At 39.2% G+C, this 23,276-nt stretch overlaps 2 protein-coding genes across 3 annotated transcripts; both read right to left on the bottom strand.

The window, feature by feature from the left end:
* Window positions 1-1,586: 1,586 nt before the first annotated feature.
* Window positions 1,587-3,146, bottom strand: Smp_078030.1 (hypothetical protein; the record flags this gene model as incomplete). 2 transcript variants are annotated; one of them, XM_018792768.1, is made up of 2 exons in its annotated part: window positions 1,587-2,423; window positions 2,885-3,146. In XM_018792768.1, the coding sequence occupies 2 exons, from the start codon at window positions 3,125-3,127 to the stop codon at window positions 2,199-2,201; spliced, it is 468 nt and encodes a 155-aa protein (XP_018644304.1). In that variant the 3' UTR covers window positions 1,587-2,198. The 2 variants fall into 2 exon arrangements, with proteins under 2 accessions (XP_018644304.1, XP_018644303.1); XM_018792767.1 differs by having other exon boundaries at window positions 1,765-1,906; window positions 2,885-3,127.
* Window positions 3,147-8,409: 5,263 nt separating this feature from the next.
* Window positions 8,410-12,165, bottom strand: Smp_154040 (sugar nucleotide epimerase related; the record flags this gene model as incomplete). The annotated part of the gene is made up of 3 exons (XM_018792766.1): window positions 8,410-8,883; window positions 10,629-10,772; window positions 11,896-12,165. The coding sequence occupies 3 exons, from the start codon at window positions 12,163-12,165 to the stop codon at window positions 8,410-8,412; spliced, it is 888 nt and encodes a 295-aa protein (XP_018644267.1).
* Between the last annotated feature and the right edge of the window lie 11,111 nt (window positions 12,166-23,276).

Here is a 23,276-nt window from a genome sequence, read left to right as displayed (position 1 = left end):
GTGGTTCCACAGGAACAGTTGACCTGGTAATATAAACAAAGGAAGTGGGACTTGGTTGCATATCTTTGCTGAGAGATCAGTATCTTCTGACCGGAAATCAAAAGATAATAAACTTACCGCAATTTAAATTCACTTGGTATTGTTTGTTTGAATCTTCCCATTGATTTTTAAAACTGCAAATGATCAGTCTCTTATTGGTATATGTGCATACTGCGCGTATTGCCTCGATATAGCCTTAATTTACAAGCATTATAAGCAAAGATGGACAGTAGCTAGAGGTGGAATCCAGAATGCGCGTTTTGTCCCATTCGGGACTCGTCAGCTGGATGTACCTGCATAGGACGGAACTGTCCATCTTTGCTCACCGCAATTTATTTTAACTTAGTTTGGACTCATACCTGAATGGACTACATCGTCGCCGTTTTTAAGTCGAACTGTATTTGTTTGTCGAAAAATGCTTATCATTCATTCATTTGTATTTTATTTTTCCGTAAAATTAGACAATATGCGATGCATTCTCGATTGTAAATAAAATAATAAACGCCTGTTGCTCGCTATCTGACATATTTACATACAGACCAGCTTTTAGAATCAGTTTGACTAATTAGTTTATTGCTGATTGTATGCATCATATCACTTAAATGTTTCAATATCAGTTGATGTGAGATGGTATTTTACTTGCTCGAATCAACACCAAAATGAGGTGTCAGGGATAGATACATTACATAGACTGTCTCCACATCAACTCGAGGAAGTATGATAATCTGAGAGAAACTTATTCATTCCAGTACATAAGTTTCGAAATCTGTTTAAATTGCATTCGGGTTAAAGATATGAGTTGTCGAATTATGGATTTCGCCAGTCGAACTTAATTCGGTGTGTAGGTTTATTGGATGGGGCTTCTAGACTTTATTGGATTGTTATACATTACCGTCAAAATAGACAGCATCTACGATAGCCATGCGCTCATTAATGACCAACTTTGAGTAAAACTGAAGTTTTGTGGAAATGCATGACCAGGATAGAACTGAACGATGTACGTTATGAGACAGGAATTATCGACTGCAATGAATGGTCGCACAATAACACGATTTTGCTGAAGTTGGGAACATGAAAACATTAGTATTATTGTTCGAAATGTATTAGTATTATAAATTACAGCTAAACGTACTCTGTGCACAATGAATAGTGCTAACACGGATGGTCCTTTTGACATTAACATTGTTGTTCAATTAGCTTTATCTGACACATCTTCATATTTTTATACCTAACGAATTGACTGCATTAAGCTGAAGTTATCAAGAATTGGGACAGAGAAACTGGTACCTTTTTCAAAGTTGATGAGATCGTTATGTAACTGATTTTTTCGACAACCAACATCAGTTTTGATCAAATTTATATATGCGGGGATTATTCAGTAAACATGCGATGAATGTCATATAGTAGGTTTATGCACATGCTGTGTAACTTTCTACGAAGCGTAATATGAACTCTAGGAGACCAAATATGTATTGAAAACAAAAAAAATTAGTAACACATCGAAACCGTGAATCCAGAAAAATACAACCAAACACTAACATGAATACTTATAAAGGTTATAGACACTTCCAACTTAAGAGTTATAGAACTACTAAGAAATATCTGCAAAACACGAGACATTTGATTTCTTATAGTTTTACGAGGAATACAGTGTATTTTCAAATATATCGTTTAACTACTGAAGTTTAAATCCCAGTACAATAAAAAGATTTTCTAACATACATCCCAGAAATCGCAGAACTATTTTGTTCATTGTGACACACAACCTCTTAATTTCGATGTTTGTGGTTACAATGAAGGATGATTATGGCAGACTGTGATAGATATACCCTTCCAAATTATACACAATGCGATAACCATTACAAAACTGCAGTAAAAGATGAAATAAAACCACAAAACATGATTAATACATATTACTGACCAAAATTGATAAGAAACCAAGTGTAAAAGAAATTGAATTCAAAATATCATTTTAAGGGGTTTATAATCAAAATTTTATGTAACCATAAACCAAAGTAATCAATCTGCGTGTGCACTTAACGCAAAATATGCTGAAATTTAGGAAATTCTAAATAACTGTATGTCACATCACGATGTGAAGCTATCGAATGACAGGCCAGCTTAAACAATAAGCACCTTGGAGTAAAAATAAGGCATCATTATTGATAATTAGGATAGGATGGGGTGTAATAATGAGTCTCATTAGGAGCCGGGCTTGCTTTTGATAAGATAGTGTTTAGTGATGTTACAGGAAGGGCAGCACTAGAATGCATTGAATTGTAGGAACCCGATACAAAAGTATTTTGAATTGGAGGACACATGGGACGTGTCGAAGAATTCATACTTTGAGCTGGAGGGGGATACATAGGTGGATATGACATGCCCTGTTGAGAAAAACAAAATGTAAAACGATACTTTATAACTCAAACAACATTAATACTTATGCTGAACCTAGTAAATGGAAAAAGTGGCAGTCGCCATCAGTTAAATAATGGAATCACATGAGATCAATGATACACTCCAAAAAATAATGTGGATAGTGATTGTTTTGCTTGCTATATATTTAGTTCACCTAACAAATAAATAAATTGCGAGCGGTAAGTTCTCATTTTCATTTTATTACAAGGCGTGAATGGGATTGTATCGATACGTTTATGTTATATTTAATAATTATGTTACGATTCATTAATTAAATTACTGAATTAGACAGTAGGCCGGATAACTTCTTTATCACATAATCGATGAACAAACGTTAATAATGTACAATATTCCATTCAAAAGATAATATAAATCAGAGATCGGTACAGGATAATATAAAGACAAATAGTTTGGCAAGGAAACTCACATGTGGAATCATAGGTGTGGACTGTATTGCACTTTGTGTCGTAGAATTCCTAGGAGAGCCTGAAAGAGGCGGCATAATTGGACGCTGTGGTGTCCCTAATCCAGCTGAAGGATCGCACGGTGGAATTACAGGTGTAAACATGTTAGATGATGGATTTGGAGGGGTTACAAGCATACCCATAGGTCTATTGGTGTTTGGTTGTGTTCCAGATTGCCGAGCGTAAGGACCCATATTTGGTGGCATGTTTGCTACACCGGGAGGCTGATAATCGACAAAAACAAACTTTTATAACTAATAATAAATAAACAAGAAGAGATCATACGTTTAACAAAGAAAGGAAACTGTACTGCATTTCTTTAAATACTGAACTTTTTTAAAATGTCACTCTTTTGTTTAAATAGTGAGGAAGTCTGTTTTTCGTAAACTGTATTTGCAGTTAAACTCGTTTTCAGCTTGTCAATAAGATGTACACATTCTTTGGTTGAAACCGTTATCAAAGACTCTTTGAACCCCATTTAACTCCACTGATGTCTACTTCCAGTCCCCAGACCAGTACAGAGGAAATCAGATAACCCAAAGAAAATATGGCTAATCATGGAAAAACAAAATCCATTTCCTGAGTTGAAAGGTATTCATATAAACAGTTTGGATGCTTCAAGATGAAAGGCGAGATTCTTGCAAAGCCACGAGGCCGATGCCTCTTCCGAAAAACAGAGCAAAAACTAATATCGGATCAAGGATTATCTACACAATGTGGAAGACCGAGAGAACCATACAAACGGCGAAAATAAGATAGAATCTTGTGTTGTTTGAAATATATGAATCCTATTAGACATAATGTGGACAAAAAAGACTAATTTCAGGAGAGATGATGTTGTATTTCGATCACGAAGAAGAAAGTGCACCACATACACAAGGAATTGCACTGATACCGTCCAGAAAAGCACAAAAGCTCTTATAGGATGGAAAACCAACGGCATCAGGATCGTCATAACACCCTTCAAAACAGCGGCGAATATGACAAAGACCATCTTTATAAGGGGCTGTAGTTTATCTTATAGAAATTCCCAGGAAGACACCTGAACATTTTGATAGGACGCTTGAGCGTCAATATACAGTGCCACTGTCGTTTCCGTAGTAGTAGATCTCGACATCCAAAATGGTGAAAGCAAGATCCTGAAATACAGCACAGCGAGCACCAACCAAATCACACTCGACGGAGCACTGGAAGAGGTGGACGCTTCCACGCACCTGAGCAGCAATACTGATGAACAAAGAGGATTTGATGCAGGCGTGAAGGCACTGATTGACAAAGTGAGCGTGGCATTCTTACGACTGAAGATCACATGGAACTAAGAACGACTGTTAGCCAATATCTGGAAGCACTCGACGGCGGTTTCATCCCGGTGTATAACTTTTCGGTAATGCGCGTCCACAAAGCTGCACGCGGGAATCGAGCCTAGGACCATCAACAGGATAGGGATGATAAAATAGTTCGAATCACAGAATAAACGGACATACTCGAGTGCTTTTGATATACCAACAAGATATGTTTAACCCTAACGTTTAAACGATTTCAATGTAACGAGGTGAAACTCGATGAGCCACTAACCCCCCAAGAACCGACAAAGTAGTAATATTCATAAGATGCTGTCTACACAGGATATTCTTGATGCATTAGCAAAGAAATATTGTGGAACACTGATCACTTTCGTTTTAACTGACCAGCGTAACACAGAAGAACCATGGTATCTGTGAGCATGGCATCACAGAGTACAAATAGCAGTCAGTCAGCTGCAACGTAGGTCAAGGCACATATATGCACCGGTCCAAATTGCTATACCTCATTAGCACAACAAGATCAACACCGAATTCATAGAAGTAGTTAATTTAATGGTTGTAACATATAAAAGAAACATTGTATATAATGATGTAGTACAGGAAGAAAGATAGATAAGAAGCGATTTTAATCTCAAGGCTTAAGGGAAGATAAAGAGTGTATACACCTGCGCCATTGTGATCGATTCTGAGCCATGTCACAGTCTCCAACCATTGGTTACGATAACCACGCGGACTCCAACCAAGTAGTCTGCATCTGCCAACATAGCTTAGACGAGAAGTTAGTGACTTCAAGCACTGATGCCACGTTTTGGTTTGGCCGCCCCTAACTCTCTTCCAACCGTCTCTAACACTAGTCAGCATAGCGTGTCGTGGTAATCGGTGTTCAGGCATACATAACACGTGGCCCAATCATCTCAGTAGATGAAGATTCATGACCTCATCAACTGATTTACCATCATTCCCCAATACGCTATGTCTAACCCCACTATTACTTACCCGGTGATCCCAGAAGATGCGAGCAATATTTCTAAGGCATTTGTGGCCAAATACTTGTAGCTTACGAGTATCTTCTACTCTTAATGGCCACGGAACAGATTGTTGCGCAGTATACTCGTCCCTTAAGTGACAGACAAATATCTCTCCTTCGCCATACGTGACGTAAGTTGGCAAAAGTCAAGCGAGCTTTTGGAATCCGTCCTGAGATTTCGTTAGACACCAACCCATTAGGGCTGATCAGACTTCCAAAATAAGTGAAGTTGTCGACGCGTTCGACTACTTCACTCCCTATCCTTAGTTCAGGTGTTGACGCAGACCAGTCCTGGAGTAACAATTTACATTTAGAGGGGGAGAAACGCATCCCAAACATCCTGGTATTATTACTCAGTGCTAACAGAAGATTCTGCATTTCATCAGCGTCTTCACAAACAGGATTATGTCATCTGGACCTCCTGGTAGGAGATCAATTCCTAAAAATTCAGTTGACGAGTGTTACTTCCAGCAGTAGGTCTATGATGAGGTTAAACAAAAATGGAGATAGTGGACAGCCTTACCTAACATCATTTGTGGTTGCAAAGTCAGATGACAGTTTGCCCTAACCTTTGACTTGGCTGATAGTGTTTGAGTAAAGAGTCTTCACAAGGTTTATGTACTTCTGAGGTACAGCGTTCAATGACAAACACTGTCACAGAGCTTCGTGGTCTACAGAGTCAAATGCTGCTTTTAAGTCAAGAAAAACTATCATCGTCGGACGCCGATAAGCATGTCTGTGCTCTAAAACCTGACAAATAGTGAATATGTGGTCCATACAGCCACGACCAAGTCTGAAGCCAGCTTGATTTTCTCGTGTTTACAGTTCACGAGTCTTAGTTAGGCGCCCGATAATTATTGAGGCAAGCATTTTAGATGCTATATTAGTCAAACTAATCCCTCTATCGTTGGTACGGGGTGATTTTGACCCCTTCTTATATATTGCGACAATCAGTGATTGTAACCAGTCGGATGGGATTACACCCAACTCCCAGATTTCAGCCAAAATATTAGTCAACCTAGTCGCTAAAATTGGACCGAAACACTTAAAGACATTTGGAGCCAATCTATCTGGACCAACCGCTCTTCCTCGTTTCAGATTAGCTATAGCCTTTTATACTTCAGCTAGAGTTTGGGGACCTACTTCAATGTTCCATTCAGACTGTTTGGGAATGGTAGGTAGTTGTAGAGTAGCTGAAGGCCAGCTGAACTGCTCCTTAAATGTTCTGCCCATCGTTCTAAACGTCTGAGCTGAGAGCAGATAAGGGTTCCGTCTTTCTCCGAGATCGTTTCACTTACACTTGACTTCTTAATTCCGGTTTCTTTTATTAGTCTGAAGAGTTGCCTGATGTTGCCTACAGTCGCTGCCTTTTCCATCGCTTTTGCTTTCATTTCCCACCACTGCTCACGGTCGTTTCTTAGACTTTTGGTTAACCTAGATCTGAATTGTTTTCACTCTTTATTGTGTTCGCAGTCTTATGTGATGAGTTTACGAGAAGCTATTTTGGCAACAGACTTAGTAAAAATCCATTAGTTTGTACAAGATCAAGCCAAATGTGGCCGTGAACATGGGAGACAGTAATCGATAAACTGAGTATAATTCAGGAACAGTAAATCGTAGAATAATAATAATCAATAAGTCCAAATGAAGCTTATAATAAGATGAATATAGATATATATAATCTAGTTACTGAATAGTTATACAATAGGAATATATATAGAATAACAGTCCATTAATAGGTCCCGGAAGTTATCCGTACTTACTTCTTCACTAGGATATAAAAAAATTCAGATATTGAGAAGTAAATTGTGTAATCTTCAAAACTATATACATCCTAACTATCGTTCTTTTAAACGTCCCACATTAAATTAAGTTGATGAAATTAAGTCAAGATTACCAGAAATCCAATGAAGTATTCAATTTAAGACACATGTCTTATGAACTAACTGAAGATGAACGCAAAAGGTTCAAGGAATAAATACATAAGGTATCAATGAAACTCTCAAAGGATATGGATGTAAAGTTGATAAGAAGTCTAATCCCAGTGGGAGTGCACGCTTCTCTTCGAGGAACGCTTGAGAAATAAGTCTTTACCTACTCCATTATCGCGGTGTTATTTATTTGCGATGTAATTAAATGTTACTTGAAATGTCAAGCGCCGTTTGTCGGGGTCCAAAGTGAATTCACTTAATTTTGGAAAGTCTAAGTTGGAATCTACTGTGGTAACTACACAAGTAACTTTCTGTCAAATGCTAAATCACGAATGCGAGCCATTTCTAAAGACGTCATAAATTGGTTTTGCTAGCGGCCTGAACATTACTCACGGAATTAGTAAAAACACCCAACTCCTACCCTTAGAAACGCTACTAACTACCACAGCTGTACCGACTAAAACGTGTCGGAATTTCAAAAATGCAAAAGTGAGTTCTTTCCGAGCATCGAATAAAATTATCAGTAGAGGCTTGTGGATTTTGTAAATAAAAACCAAACAGCATTCACTGGCCGTTTCGTCTCAGCGCAGAACACATAAACAACGCGTGTCCACGACACATTCACCGAAGGAAAGTCTTATTCGTAAGATATCCCTACATTATAATACTACCTTCTACACGTAAACAAACGAAGTTATTTACAAAGCAAATTTTTCTTGACATATAATTGAACGTAATGTTAAACATGTAATTGTTCAGATAATATTTAGATTTTAATGATCGGATTACATCAGGTAATAATTATTTCCGTTCAGTTAATTGTTTTATTTTCATGTTACTGATATTTTCTAAACTTTATCTGACGCCAATATGAGTGTGATATGGAATGACCAAGACTGATCTAAACATGTTTTGATTTTCTTTAATTTCATGGATTTAGGTGCAAAATTGCATTATTGCAATATCTCGACGTTGATACTTCTTACGTGGTAAGACCACGGTAAGAATAATTAAGTAACTGATACTAATCAACTGAGCAGCCGAAAATGAACTACACAGCGGAATTCGAAATAATGACGTAAGGCTCGGAAGTTGAACGCCGTGACTACTAAACCACCCTAGTCAGAAAATGTAAAATATTCTGGATTTTCATTAAGGACCCGCTAAAACGAAATCTGACAGGTGATATAAGAGCTTCAGAACCGAAAAGCCTTCTGTTTAATTGTTTACAAATTGAACTGAACGGTATGATGTTCACAAAAAACACTAAAATGACGTGCCCTGAAAGATGGCGTACTATACTGTTGTAACGTCGGAGTTGATGTGTTAGGCATCCTAGGAGTATCATTGCAATCAACTTTAGGTTGTGCTGAGTTTTGAGAGGATAGAGGTATTGAGGGTTGTACTCGAGACTGGGTGGGAAGATGGTTTTGATGTCCTGAAGGTTGTTGATAAAATGATGATATTATCTGAGTATTTGGTGTCAACGGTTGACCCTGAGACGGCAGTATCGTAGTGGAGAGTGTAGAACTACTATTAAGCACTGCCGATGGGACCGCTTCTGCATTAGAATGACTAAATGTAGTAGGAGCTTGGAGATCTATAGGGTCATGATCAGCAGACTTTTTGGACGAATTTAGCCCCTCGTTATCTAACGACCCAGCTGTTGAGAAAGTTGATTTGGAAACCATGTAATTTTCCTGAAATAGTTAGTTTATTTTAGAATATACAAAAAGTTACATTTTATCAAGTGAGAACAAGGTGTCTGATGCACAAAAGTACTGAAATGTTTTTGTTTGATCGGCAAAAAACTAAACCATCCTATGACGTATTAAGATGACAGGATGAAAATATGAGGAATAAAGGTTTGCAGTCACACTATATAGGAGACAACCTTAAGCAACGTTCGGCAAGTAAACAGGATTACCTTATATTTTAAAATAAATTCTACACATTAGTGATGATACATGTCGAATACATTCTGTTTCAACTGTTATTATCAAACCACGAGTTTTTCTAAGTGCTCTTACCCTAATAATTTTACTCCTTTACTTGCTCTTTGACTAATGATCATTCAGCGTTCTCTTTTTAATTTTTCAACTCTTGTGTTTAGTTAGGAAGATGATTTTGTTGAAAATGTCCAGTCAAATATTTATATAAAAAGTAAAAAGAAATCTGGTTTAACTAGTAATACGTTATCAAGCTGTAACGTTTATTTTAAGACTTTGTCAATAGTCTTTAAAATATCACTTAATTATACAAATACCTCTGAGTAGAATTCCTAGAGGCAAAAAGAGAATGTGATGGGTGGACTGATGTTCATAAAGTAGACAGCATAATTGAATCAAGTTGCATAAAAATAGTAGGGACAAACATAAAACCTAGACTCAAAAGTGCATCACAGAGAGAGGGGACTAACAGAAAGAATTCGAAACAACAATATTAATTATAGTAGTAAATTAAACATGAAGGATACAGGTCGAAACAATAGAGTGGGAAATATGAGGATGACATTGTCTAAGATTTTGGAGATTATAAGGAATGACAGTATGTAGATAACCGCAATCGATTTAGGATTCTGTTACGTAAAAAATATATTGAAAAGCCTGTAAGGACCAAGTAGAAGGCCTCCACCTCCATATACGGTTTAAATCAACTGTCGAAGAATCCATGGATACCTGATACATCATGATGTCACTACTTCTTCACTAACCAACACAGAAATTTAGAGGAGGTGGGTGAAAACATCTATTACGTATCCTATTCATCTTATTGAGGGGAAAAATTGATGGATCGATCTACTACATCTACTCCAACTTCTGACATCTAACTGTGTGGAGACAATTTATGTGATTACGTTTGTGGTCTTGACCACAAAAGTTAACTGACAGATTAATAGAGAGATTAACTGTGGTTCGACCTTTTCACCTAGCTTTCCCGATTTCATGGGAACCTACATTGAAAGTTACACTAGCAGATCCTGAGGATATATAGGATCTAAAGATCATAATATGTAAAATATAGTGGGTATAAGGTAATTTCCAAACGATGTTGTGATTAGTTTACTTGTTATCAAACAGTTGTTATAATAAAATTAGTCTATATTCAATCAAAATGACTAATATACTCAAGAAATTTGCCATATATTGCTTATGACAGGATCTACTTCAAAGTGACGACTTTCACTGATGTTGAGGTGATTTTTGAAAAAGTAATTAGGGTGAACAACACATGTCAAAATTCTACTCATTATTTTAACTAAAGTTTAATTGTGTTATGTGATTAGCTGGTAACTTCCGGTTACCCAGATCGACGTGATCAATGAAAGGCTAATTTTAGGTTTTAGTCGCAAGTTAACCACAATACAGAGGAGGACAGTCATGTGTCTTGTGTGAATTGAACACCACGAAAATCATGCTAAAATGACTCTACTATCTACACGTACACAAGATTCTGATTTCGAAATGTCATCTGAACTGTTGACTGATGACAAGTAGATGGGTGGATTCGGAGAAGAGATTGTAACATCTGTAGATCGAACATTAGATAACGGATCGAATTCCTTGTTACTCTCCGGGTTGCATATTGACTGTGACAAAAGAGAAAAATATAATCATTTTCTAAATTAGGCGTAGAAGGACATATTTCAGTTAACGACACTGTACAGATACATTAATGACTTAGGAATTGGATGAGCACAAAGGTGTTTTCCGCTGAATCTTTTAAAACAATCAAATGGTTTATTCAATGTTATTCAGACTGTAATATACAGAAGCTGCACAATAATCAAGAGTTACGTAAATGTACTGTTCAATACTACTCATGGAGATCTTCGATCAGAAAGCTGCAGAATCTAGATTTGATGAGGTTGTAACTTGCAACGTTAACTATTTCTGTTTATGCCCCGTGGTGTTTCATACAATATTGAAAATTTATTGGTTATGAATAGGTATTCAGGAATTATATGAACTGAATAACCTATTTCATTACGTACCAATAAAATTATCACCATGACATTTCTCAACACATTTTGAACTCTACAAAATACTACTACACCGATATGATATTATTGTCAGCTTTCGCATTGTAAGGACGCCAAAATTCGTAAGTTACCACTTAAACATTACATATAACAGTTGATAGGATGGAACAAGAATAAAAGGAAATTTGATTTGTTTTTCGATAAGCTAATAAACCACTAATTTGTATTTATTAAAAATTTAGTCTGTGGGACTTTTGTGTAGTCCGGACAGCAAGCTATTTTTTGACCTATTGACTAACGTTGTCACTTTTGCCGCTCATAGACTGCTATCAATCAACTAAGAATCTATTGCACGGTTTTGGACTGCAAATATCCTAGTTGTGTACGCATTAAAACTTATTATTTAGGGTTGTCTTGATATTTCACCTATACATATTATCGTGAGTTATGGGTGCACGTAATGAAATTGCTCGCGACTATTCGATCGGTTTTCTGGTATTCTGACTGTAGGTTTAGAAACGTGGGGACATGATGATCCTACCGAAAGCATCAAAAGTACAGCAATGAAAAGGTGGTGCAGGCAAGGGACAACAGCAAGTAAATATGAATAGCAGTTTAGACTCGTATACGTCTCAGTAAATTGCTACCAAGTGTTAACCATGATCAATTGACTTATATCCAATTGAAAAATAACAATCTGAGTGGAAAATGGATGGAAGATAGTACTTACGTCTCTTTTGTTTACTATCTCAAGTCGATTACAGTTAGTGAGAGCTATGTCCATAGAGTTGTTGGCAGAAAACGTCTTTTGCATACGATCAGCAACGTTTAGGATGTGGTTACCAAGCCGTTGAAGTTCGTAAACTAAAGATAACGTATCTCCTGATTCGAGTTTTTTAGCTTCATCGTCTTTTCTGTTTTTAAATGGAGCAGTACATTGTAATATTTCAGGTTTGTTAACAACTATGAAAATTGAAAAAAAACCATTAAAAAAACCCATCAAAAATGGAAGAATTTATGCTGGAGAAATTCGAGCCTTCTGTTTAGAAATCTGAATTAATGTTAAGGTTTGGTGACTGAGATAGTTATCCCAGTTGAGGTGTGATTCAATCAATAAAGTTCAGGTACTTATTTACGAGCCATCTGCAGAAGTGTAACAACCACATAGGAGACAACCAATAGTCTTTTTTAAATTATGGGAGTATTTGTTACATTTAAGCTAGCGGCACATTCACACAAAGAATAGTGTTGTTGAGCGGACCTAGCATACCATCATTTAAACCAAGAAACAAAGATATCTAGGTATAAGACCAATCCCTACGACCAAGAAGTCCTTGTGGATCAGACCTTTAGGTCAAAGGCTCGGGGTGTGGCCCCCTAAGAAAACCACCTGCTTCGGTTTGGGCACCCGGGCAGTATCACAGCCCACACACAAATAAATGAAATGATGAATTCTATTGACGATACTATTCTCGCTCATACTGGAAGCAAGACAATTTACACTCTTATTATTATTATTACCATTATTATTATTATTGCTATTATTTACTACGTCGCTTTTTCACTCCCTTTATTCCCAAATTGTGTATCCTTCCTTTCCAACTTATGCAGTAGCTCGCCCATGGTGGAAACTCTGTCCTATCTAAACGATCTCCAGTCACTGTCTGGTTGAAAGTGAATGCTTCCACCGATTACGAATACTGAAGCAATCTTTCTGAAACCACGTACGCCGTTCAAGCTGGCTTCCTTCAACGTTCGCACACTAATGCAGATCGGACAACAGATGGGGCTGGCTATGTCTTTAGAAAGTCTTAATGTTGATGTTTGCTGTCTATCCGAGACCCGTATTCAAGACTCTAGTGAAGTACTACAAATTCGCTCTCCATCTGTCGCTTCGAAAAGCTTGTTTCACGTGCGCTTATCCGGGGACTCTGTGGCATCTTCGTCTGGTCTTGCTGGCGTTGGTGTTGCACTAAGCGCTAGGGCTGAGGCAGCACTAATCGATTGGATCCCCATTAACAGTCGGTTATGTGCTGTTAGATTAGAAATTTCCATCAAAGTAAGAAGAAACCGGCGTGAGAAACGGTGTCTTTTCGTCATCTCCGCCTATGCCCCGACAGATTGCAGCCCGGATGCAATCAAGGATGAGTTTTACCACCAGTTAACAGTTCTTCTCCAGAAAGCGCGTTCGACAGATATTGTAGTATTAGCCGAAGACTTGAATGCTCAGGTCGGGCGTCTAGGCACAGAAGAGAGTCGTTTAGGTGGCCGATGGGGACTTGTTGGTCGCAGGACAGATAACGGGGACCGTTTGCTGCAACTGTGCACAGACCACAACCTGTTTCTGGCCAGCACTAACTTCCGGCACAGTCATCGCCGGTGTGCCACCTGGCGTCCTCCCTCTGCATCTCAAGCCTGGACTCAGATTGATCACATCGCGATCAGCTACCGCTGGCGTGGTTGTGTACAAGACTGCCGCTCCTTTTGGAGTACCTATCTGGAGTCTGATCATGCCCTGGTCTGCGCCAATCTCACCTTACTTTTCAGTGGCCGAAGGATTGACCACCACCAACGGATCGATGTTAGTAAACTGGCTGCAACATCTGTTGCAAGTAAGTATCGAGCGGAGCTAGCCTTTAGGCTAGCTACCATCCCACCAAAAAGTATAGATGAGCATTGGTTGCATCTTCACGACGCCATGAAAATGGCGAGTAAAGCCGCTTGCGGCTTCGTGAAACGTCCCGCTTACAAGCACTGGGTTTCTTCTGGCTCCTTACAACTGATGGAAGCCCGTCGGTCTACTCCGGGTGATCGTGAGTTTGACCACAAACGAAGGCTGTTACGTAATGAAATCGGGCAAAGCTTGCGTAAGGACCGGGAAGCCTGGTGGAGCGTGCTAATGAGATGGAAGCGGCAGCTGCATCTGGTAACTGCCGGAAGCTCTTCCAACTCATCCGAGCCACTGGCAGCAAGAAGTCTGGTGTGAGTGAAACAATCTACGAGGATGACGGGATGCCAATCACTAACATCTATCGACGTCTTGGACGATGGGCGGAATTTTTCGAAGGGCAGTTCAACTGGCCTGCTGCTCCGGCAACATCAACCAGCTTGTCCTGCCCCCCATGGCCGGTGACGACTGATCCACCAAACGAGGCGGAAGTCCGCAAGGAACTCCAACTATTGAAACGTTACAAATCACCGGGCCCAGATGACTTACCTCCGCTCTTTTTAAAGATGGTGGTGACTTTCTGACTAAGGAATTGACTGTGTTGTTTGCAAAGGTTTGGGAGCAAGAAAGTGTTCCAACATCATGGAATGAGTCAATAGTCGTCCCCATCTTTAAAAAGGGTTCACGTTGTTCCTGTAACAACTATCGGGGGATAAGTCTACTTCCGATTGCGTCCAAACTATTGGCTTCTGTCATTCTTCGTAGGTTGTTTAAAACCCGAGAACGATTGACTCGCGAGGAGCAGGCTGGTTTTCGTTCTGGTCGAGGATGCATTGATCACATCTTCACCCTCCGCCAAATGTTAGAACACTGTCATACTTATCGCAGGCCAACAATCGTAGTGTTTCTTGATATCAGGGCTGCCTTCGATTCGTTGGACGGGACTGTTCTCTGGGATTGTCTATTGAAGAAGGGTGTGCCTGAGAAGTTCATTAACATCTTAAAGGCCCTGTATACGAACACCTCAGGCAGAGTGAGGGCATACAACCACCTTTTTCCCTTGTTTCATTCGAGCAGTGGGGTTAGGCAGGGTTGCCCGATCTCACCATTCCTCTTCAACTTTGCCATCGATGACATCCTGGAAACAGCTCTGATGGATGTAAGTAATGGTGGTGTGGATCTGCTGCCTGGAGAACGACTTCTCGACCTCGAGTATGCGGATGATATTGTCTTACTGTGCGATAATGCCCAAGGCATGCAATCCGCACTTAATCAGTTGGCAATCAGTGTCCGCAGGTACGGCGTGTGCTTTGCACCCTCCAAGTGCAAAGTAATCCTACAAGACTGGCAGGATTCTCATCCTGTACTCACCCTGGATAGTGGGCAGATTAAAGTAGTTGAGAAGTTCGTGTATCTAGGTAGCTACATAAGTGCTGGTGGTGGCGTGAGTGATGAGATTGATGCACGTATAAGGAAAGCCAGAGCGGCTTATGCCAATCTGGGCCATCTTTGGCGCCTCCGTAATGTTAGTCTAGCTGTAAAAGGTCAGATCTACAACGCGTCGGTGAGAGCAGTTTTGCTCTATGCTTGTGAAACCTGGCCTCTCCGAGTTGAGGATGTTAGACGTCTCTCTGTGTTCGATCATCGTTGTCTCCGAAGGATTGCTGACATACAGTGGCAACACCATGTTAGTAATACAGAGGTTCGGCATCGAGTGTTCAGGCACAGAGACGATAATTCAATTGGTGTCACCATCTTGAAACACCGACTTCGGTGGCTTGGACATGTTCTACGAATGTCGTCTCAGAGACTTCCACGCCGTGCATTATTTGCCGATTCTGGGACTGGTCGGAAAAAGCGGAGAGGAGGTCAGTGTATGACATGGTGTCGTGGTATGAAAGAAAGCTGCAAAGGGCTAGCTTCTGTTGGTCCTTCACGACTTCCTGGTTGGGGTCCGAGTGATGGTGCAACACAGTGGCTAGAGACGTTATCAGATATGGCTCAGAATAGAAGCGAGTGGCGATCCTGCTGTAACCTTCTACTTTCTTCATACAGAGTGGCGATAACTTCGTTGACTGAAAGAGTCTTCTGGTTGTACATTTTAGTCCGCCTTATCTTTTCATCCCTTCTCTTCCTACTTTCATTATTTTGTGTGGCGCATATGTATCTGGTGCCCTTTTGTACCAATATATATGTGTTTAAATAAATAAATAATAATAAATAGTGTTATATCCCGATAAGAATAATGAATGGTAACTTTCGGGATCCATTTCTGGACCAACACTATGCGTAAATTTTTATCGTATTACTGTCAAATAACAAAACTATTCATATTCATGTCCCTCTTATTATGAGCTTTATTTTGACCTATGAACTATTATTATACAATTTGCCATTCTTGAGTTATGCACTGCCTGTCAATTACTATCTCCCTTATTCACAGCCACATTTGGCTGAATCTTGTACAAATGTTGTTTCCTATTTTATGTTACGATGTGGTCTGTCTGGCTGGTATATAAATAAAGGATTCATACCGCAGGGACTGAGCTTGGTGTTCTGGACTTAACTGGCTGGGCTAGGCAGAAAGCAGGACCGATAAATACTCTAGACTGCTCGCACGGGTTTAATGCCTTATTGTTCCGATCGATAAATCACTGCTCTCTAATTGGCGGCTACAAGTTATAATTGTCAATAGGAAACCAGTCAGTTAATGCAGAGCTTCACAACATAATGTAAATACTCTCCTTTTAACTCTTCACGGTTAGACAGTGAATTATCAAAATGGACGATTTCGACAAACGTTTTAACAAGCCACCTTTACAAGATATATGAGTTTAAGTTACTGCATTTTGATAGTTAGTGGTAGAGTTATAATAAATAAACATAAACGGGCATGAAGTATACTTAGGAAAACGTAGAGAGTTGACGCATCTTCACTGGCATGATTGACATGACCAAATCATTTGAAATTGGAACTTATTATTTCTACTCAGTCACAGGGTTTTAATCAGGAAACCTGTACTTCCTTACACAAATTCTGACTGCATAAACACTATTTCAAATGCTATCTAGCCATGGTCAGAGTTATGTGATAAGTTGTAACAATACGTGTAACTTAGCAAAAAGTAGATTCACAACCTAACAAGCCGATTGATCTTCCTCGAGCTTTGCATCTAACTTCGACAATGATGATTAGGCGTCGTACGTGATATAACTCAGATTAACATATTCAGTTTGAATCATGACAGTTGAAATATTTGGTTACTTAAACTAAAACAAGTAGAGGAGAGTTGGTTCCCTAACTAAATGACTGAAACATGGATGACTTTTCCACTATATATTGTATATTGTTGACTAGCGTTAGTCAGTTGTTTCCAAAATTCACTTGATAATTTATTTCCCTATCACTTCACAAGAATACAGAATGTTTTGTCAACCCTATTGCTTTGTCATGAACGACGCACAGTATATTTACTCATCTAAAAACCCTAAGCAAATAAATAACAGAACTGAAAGGTCAGTTAAGGTTTACAAATACTCAAGTATTGGACATGGTACCTAGAAGTGCTTAAAATATACGGGGACTCGCACGAAAACACAAATGCACTGAGATTCGCATATTAAGAGCCACTTTTCTCTTCTCAAGTCAGCGTGCGCGTAGACGCCTACAACTGAGAGCGAAATGAACGACTGCGTAGTCAGGAACTCTAATCTAAGTGGACACCATCCTAAATAAGTGAAAATTACATATTAACATGATGATGGTTGGGTCTCGCCTGAAAATCACTTTCTCTACGAAATCTGAAAGATGTCGACATTTTTGGATGGGTTGTATGTAATTATGATTAGAATAAGTAGTATATTAGTTCCCTTGAAGGAGAATAACCCCTTTTTCGGGAAGTGTCTTATCAAAGCTATTAATTCTGTTATAACTCAACTTGTTTAATAACGGTAGAGACATTTAATCTTTTCTATAGAATATGAAGCAGACTTTAGAATACAGAAACAGTTATTCTGTCGCAACCACAAAAATTTTTTTGGAGTATAGAAGCACTAGTCCTCGTATTTAGAGTAGCTTCCAAATGGTTTAGTAGAAAGTCTTTGCATCTAAGGATGTAATCAAGCTTTCACTGTTGGTATTTGTAATTTAGAAAGCCTGAAGATGAACCAATCCTTGACGACGTAAGTATAAATACCTTAGCAACAGACTATCGAAAACAGAGAGGATGAAATTGAAGTGATAAGTTCATACAGCATTTTGTAACACTCATCGTAAGTATTGAGGTTTTTCGTAATCGTGACAGTTACATTGATTTTACGGCACTTCCCCTGAGCCTATAATTGGCAAACTAACACTTGAGAAAAACGCTAGTCGCTCTCCACAGATTATGGGATACAATTTGCGTGGGACACCAGTAGCAGAGTATCGGTTTCTCACGACGAATTTGACAAGCTCAGTCAATGCAGTCCAAAACGACACTTCACGACAAATATATTGCTCAGCACATCGCCGATTCGTCACAACATATGGTTTCAGAACAATAGCTTAATTCTTTGGAAGTTCATTTACAAGAATCCTTAACGTTCTACGCAATGACAACCAAAAAACCTACAAATGACCTTCAACTATTGTGTGTTAGAATTTTAGTGACAAATCAATATCGTTCAGCGTGATTTAGATTTCTGCCCTGAAACTCACTCGCCTCTACAGCCTTAGAAGTATCATTTCTATGGTTTGTTGTGCGTTGATTTACTGTACTGTTGATACTAAGTTATGTCACCTACGATCCTCATCATATGATGTTTTATTTACAGCACCTTATATACCGGTCAATGTAATTTAAAGCAACAACCAACCAAATAAATTTCGAAGTGATCAACAGAAATTCGATGTATTTGGGTTCTTTCTCGACCAAAAACAGTTTGAATCAAAAGGGTGACGGTTGGTTCAAAGCGAGCACTGTATGATAGAGTTATGAGGAAACTAAGTTAATGTGATGTAGTCAATCGATGAGTCTAGCCTAATAAGGGTTCTGTTCCTGCGAATCCTTACGCATGGTGGTCTTATTTCTCAGAAAAATTATGTGAATACTAGAGCTTTAAGACCGATATGTGAGTTGTTAAAATAAATTTGACCAGAATGAAACATACCGAAGATTTTAATTTGTAACACCCTGCTGGATTGTATGGCGAGAGAGAGCTCAGACTCATCCTCAATCGTTATAAAGTCCCCATCTGAAGGTGAACATAAGAACTTTTCACTTACCTTCGTCTTTATATTTTACCAATAATTCATCTTCCTTTGTTATATACTGTTTGAAGACACGTTGCATCATTAAAATAAGTTCATCATAAGTAATTTCCTCATTATGTATTGGGATGCGTCTCAAGTCATGTCCAAGTTGAGCTTTGATAATAAGTTTCCCAGAGAGATCCATGATGAAACGTTGCAACCTAATGTCCTCTCTACTCCGTGGTAATGATACGTCAGCAGTCAATACCTGGCTTTAAAGACCCAGACAGGTGCGGCCACATGTCCAATACTCAATGTACTGTTAAATGCAATAGTCCATGTGATTCCGTGAATCTCTATAAATAAAACCTAAATATATGATCAAATTCACCTTCTTCTTTCAACAGAGGGAGAAGTCAAATAAAATTGTGAGAAAATCTTCAAGTGTTGATAAACTTTAGTATATTTTTCTTGTAGGATCAAAGAAATGCGACCGAGCCCTATCCAGATCACCGACCAGGCTGGACCTTTTCTACTTTACATTATAGAACACCAAAAGCTTGGCAGTTTAACGAAATCGTTGTGATCGATGGTGGTTAAAGCAAATTGATAAGTACACACCATGGACAGGCACATGCGGCAATGGTTCCACTTTGAACCACTCTAATCTGTCTTGCTGATGTGTAAACACGAATAGCCAAGATGACGTAATAGAGAGATTATAATACTAGATTACGTTATACGAGTGATAACAATAGATTTAGTGAATATAGTAAGGTGATTAAAATGAATAAAATGTTTTTGTTAGAATAATTAAAGGTCATTAAAGCTTATAGAGGTGTAAAAATTAATAAGGTGATATGATGAGCATTCATGAATAAGATAATGAGAATATAAGACATGATTAAGAGGGGATGAGGTTGTAATAATGATAGGACAATAATAATATTAATTAAGACCACTGGAATGACAACGATAAGACTTACATCTTTTGTACGCATAGCTCTGGTTTAAGCCCATTGATTGTAAGAGCTTCGGCTATTTTTAAGAGTAAGATACGAAGAAATCTAGGTAGATTTGAACGAATCACATAAACAACCTTAAAATCAAACTGTGGATCCGTAGAATGATTAAAGTCGATTAGGTGTTCCATGTGCATCTACCACTTCATATGCTTTTGTGGAGCAAGGTACATTGGCCATAGCCAGGGCTCGCTTTCAACTGTGATACGAGAACGTATACCAATTTGGTTCTACAAGGGTGAAAGGAAAGCAGTTAAGAGTTCTATACTTGATCACAAATCTCTCACATCTTTAAGCTCGTCTTCAGACAAGTACTGTCCTTGAGACCATCGACAGCTAGACTAAATTTTACGTAACAGCCTTCGTTTGTGGTCAAACTCACGATCACCCGGAGTAGACCGACGGGCTTCCATCAGTTGTAAGGAGCCAGAAGAAACCCAGTGCTTGTAAGCGGGACGTTTCACGAAGCCGCAAGCGGCTTTACTCGCCATTTTCATGGCGTCGTGAAGATGCAACCAATGCTCATCTATACTTTTCGGTGGGATGGTAGCTAGCCTAGAGGCTAGCTCCGCTCGATACTTACTTGCAACAGATGTTGCAGCCAGTTTACTAACATCGATCCGTTGGTGGTGGTCAATCCTTCGGCCACTGAAAAGTAAGGTGAGATTGGCGCAGACCAGGGCATGATCAGACTCCAGATAGGTACTCCAAAAGGAGCGGCAGTCTTGTACACAACCACGCCAGCGGTAGCTGATCGCGATGTGATCAATCTGAGTCCAGGCTTGAGATGCAGAGGGAGGACGCCAGGTGGCACACCGGCGATGACTGTGCCGGAAGTTAGTGCTGGCCAGAAACAGGTTGTGGTCTGTGCACAGTTGCAGCAAACGGTCCCCGTTATCTGTCCTGCGACCAACAAGTCCCCATCGGCCACCTAAACGACTCTCTTCTGTGCCTAGACGCCCGACCTGAGCATTCAAGTCTTCGGCTAATACTACAATATCTGTCGAACGCGCTTTCTGGAGAAGAACTGTTAACTGGTGGTAAAACTCATCCTTGATTGCATCCGGGCTGCAATCTGTCGGGGCATAGGCGGAGATGACGAAAAGACACCGTTTCTCACGCCGGTTTCTTCTTACTTTGATGGAAATTTCTAATCTAACAGCACATAACCGACTGTTAATGGGGATCCAATCGATTAGTGCTGCCTCAGCCCTAGCGCTTAGTGCAACACCAACGCCAGCAAGACCAGACGAAGATGCCACAGAGTCCCCGGATAAGCGCACGTGAAACAAGCTTTTCGAAGCGACAGATGGAGAGCGAATTTGTAGTACTTCACTAGAGTCTTGAATACGGGTCTCGGATAGACAGCAAACATCAACATTAAGACTTTCTAAAGACATAGCCAGCCCCATCTGTTGTCCGATCTGCATTAGTGTGCGAACGTTGAAGGAAGCCAGCTTGAACGGCGTACGTGGTTTCAGAAAGATTGCTTCAGTATTCGTAATCGGTGGAAGCATTCACTTTCAACCAGACAGTGACTGGAGATCGTTTAGATAGGACAGAGTTTCCACCATGGGCGAGCTACTGCATAAGTTGGAAAGGAAGGATACACAATTTGGGAATAAAGGGAGTGAAAAAGCGACGTAGTAAATAATAGCAATAATAATAATAATGGTAATAATAATAATAAGAGTGTAAATTGTCTTGCTTCCAGTATGAGCGAGAATAGTATCGTCAATAGAATTCATCATTTCATTTATTTGTGTGTGGGCTGTGATACTGCCCGGGTGCCCAAACCGAAGCAGGTGGTTTTCTTAGGGGGCCACACCCCGAGCCTTTGACCTAAAGGTCTGATCCACAAGGACTTCTTGGTCGTAGGGATTGGTCTTATACCTAGATATCTTTGTTTCTTGGTTTAAATGATGGTATGCTAGGTCCGCTCAACAACACTATTCTTTGTGTGAATGTGCCGCTAGCTTAAATGTAACAAATACTCCCATAATTTAAAAAAGACTATTGGTTGTCTCCTATGTGGTTGTTACACTTCTGCAGATGGCTCGTAAATAAGTACCTGAACTTTATTGATTGAATCACACCTCAACTGGGATAACTATCTCAGTCACCAAACCTTAACATTAATTCAGATTTCTAAACAGAAGGCTCGAATTTCTCCAGCATAAATTCTTCCATTTTTGATGGGTTTTTTTAATGGTTTTTTTTCAATTTTCATAGTTGTTAACAAACCTGAAATATTACAATGTACTGCTCCATTTAAAAACAGAAAAGACGATGAAGCTAAAAAACTCGAATCAGGAGATACGTTATCTTTAGTTTACGAACTTCAACGGCTTGGTAACCACATCCTAAACGTTGCTGATCGTATGCAAAAGACGTTTTCTGCCAACAACTCTATGGACATAGCTCTCACTAACTGTAATCGACTTGAGATAGTAAACAAAAGAGACGTAAGTACTATCTTCCATCCATTTTCCACTCAGATTGTTATTTTTCAATTGGATATAAGTCAATTGATCATGGTTAACACTTGGTAGCAATTTACTGAGACGTATACGAGTCTAAACTGCTATTCATATTTACTTGCTGTTGTCCCTTGCCTGCACCACCTTTTCATTGCTGTACTTTTGATGCTTTCGGTAGGATCATCATGTCCCCACGTTTCTAAACCTACAGTCAGAATACCAGAAAACCGATCGAATAGTCGCGAGCAATTTCATTACGTGCACCCATAACTCACGATAATATGTATAGGTGAAATATCAAGACAACCCTAAATAATAAGTTTTAATGCGTACACAACTAGGATATTTGCAGTCCAAAACCGTGCAGTAGATTCTTAGTTGATTGATAGCAGTCTATGAGCGGCAAAAGTGACAACGTTAGTCAATAGGTCAAAAAATAGCTTGCTGTCCGGACTACACAAAAGTCCCACAGACTAAATTTTTAATAAATACAAATTAGTGGTTTATTAGCTTATCGAAAAACAAATCAAATTTCCTTTTATTCTTGTTCCATCCTATCAACTGTTATATGTAATGTTTAAGTGGTAACTTACGAATTTTGGCGTCCTTACAATGCGAAAGCTGACAATAATATCATATCGGTGTAGTAGTATTTTGTAGAGTTCAAAATGTGTTGAGAAATGTCATGGTGATAATTTTATTGGTACG

The sequence above is a fragment of the Schistosoma mansoni genome, assembly GCF_000237925.1.
Source record: "Schistosoma mansoni, WGS project CABG00000000 data, supercontig 0129, strain Puerto Rico, whole genome shotgun sequence".
NCBI classification, from domain to species: domain Eukaryota; kingdom Metazoa; phylum Platyhelminthes; class Trematoda; order Strigeidida; family Schistosomatidae; genus Schistosoma; species Schistosoma mansoni.
This window is presented reverse-complemented; position numbering and strand designations above follow the sequence as displayed.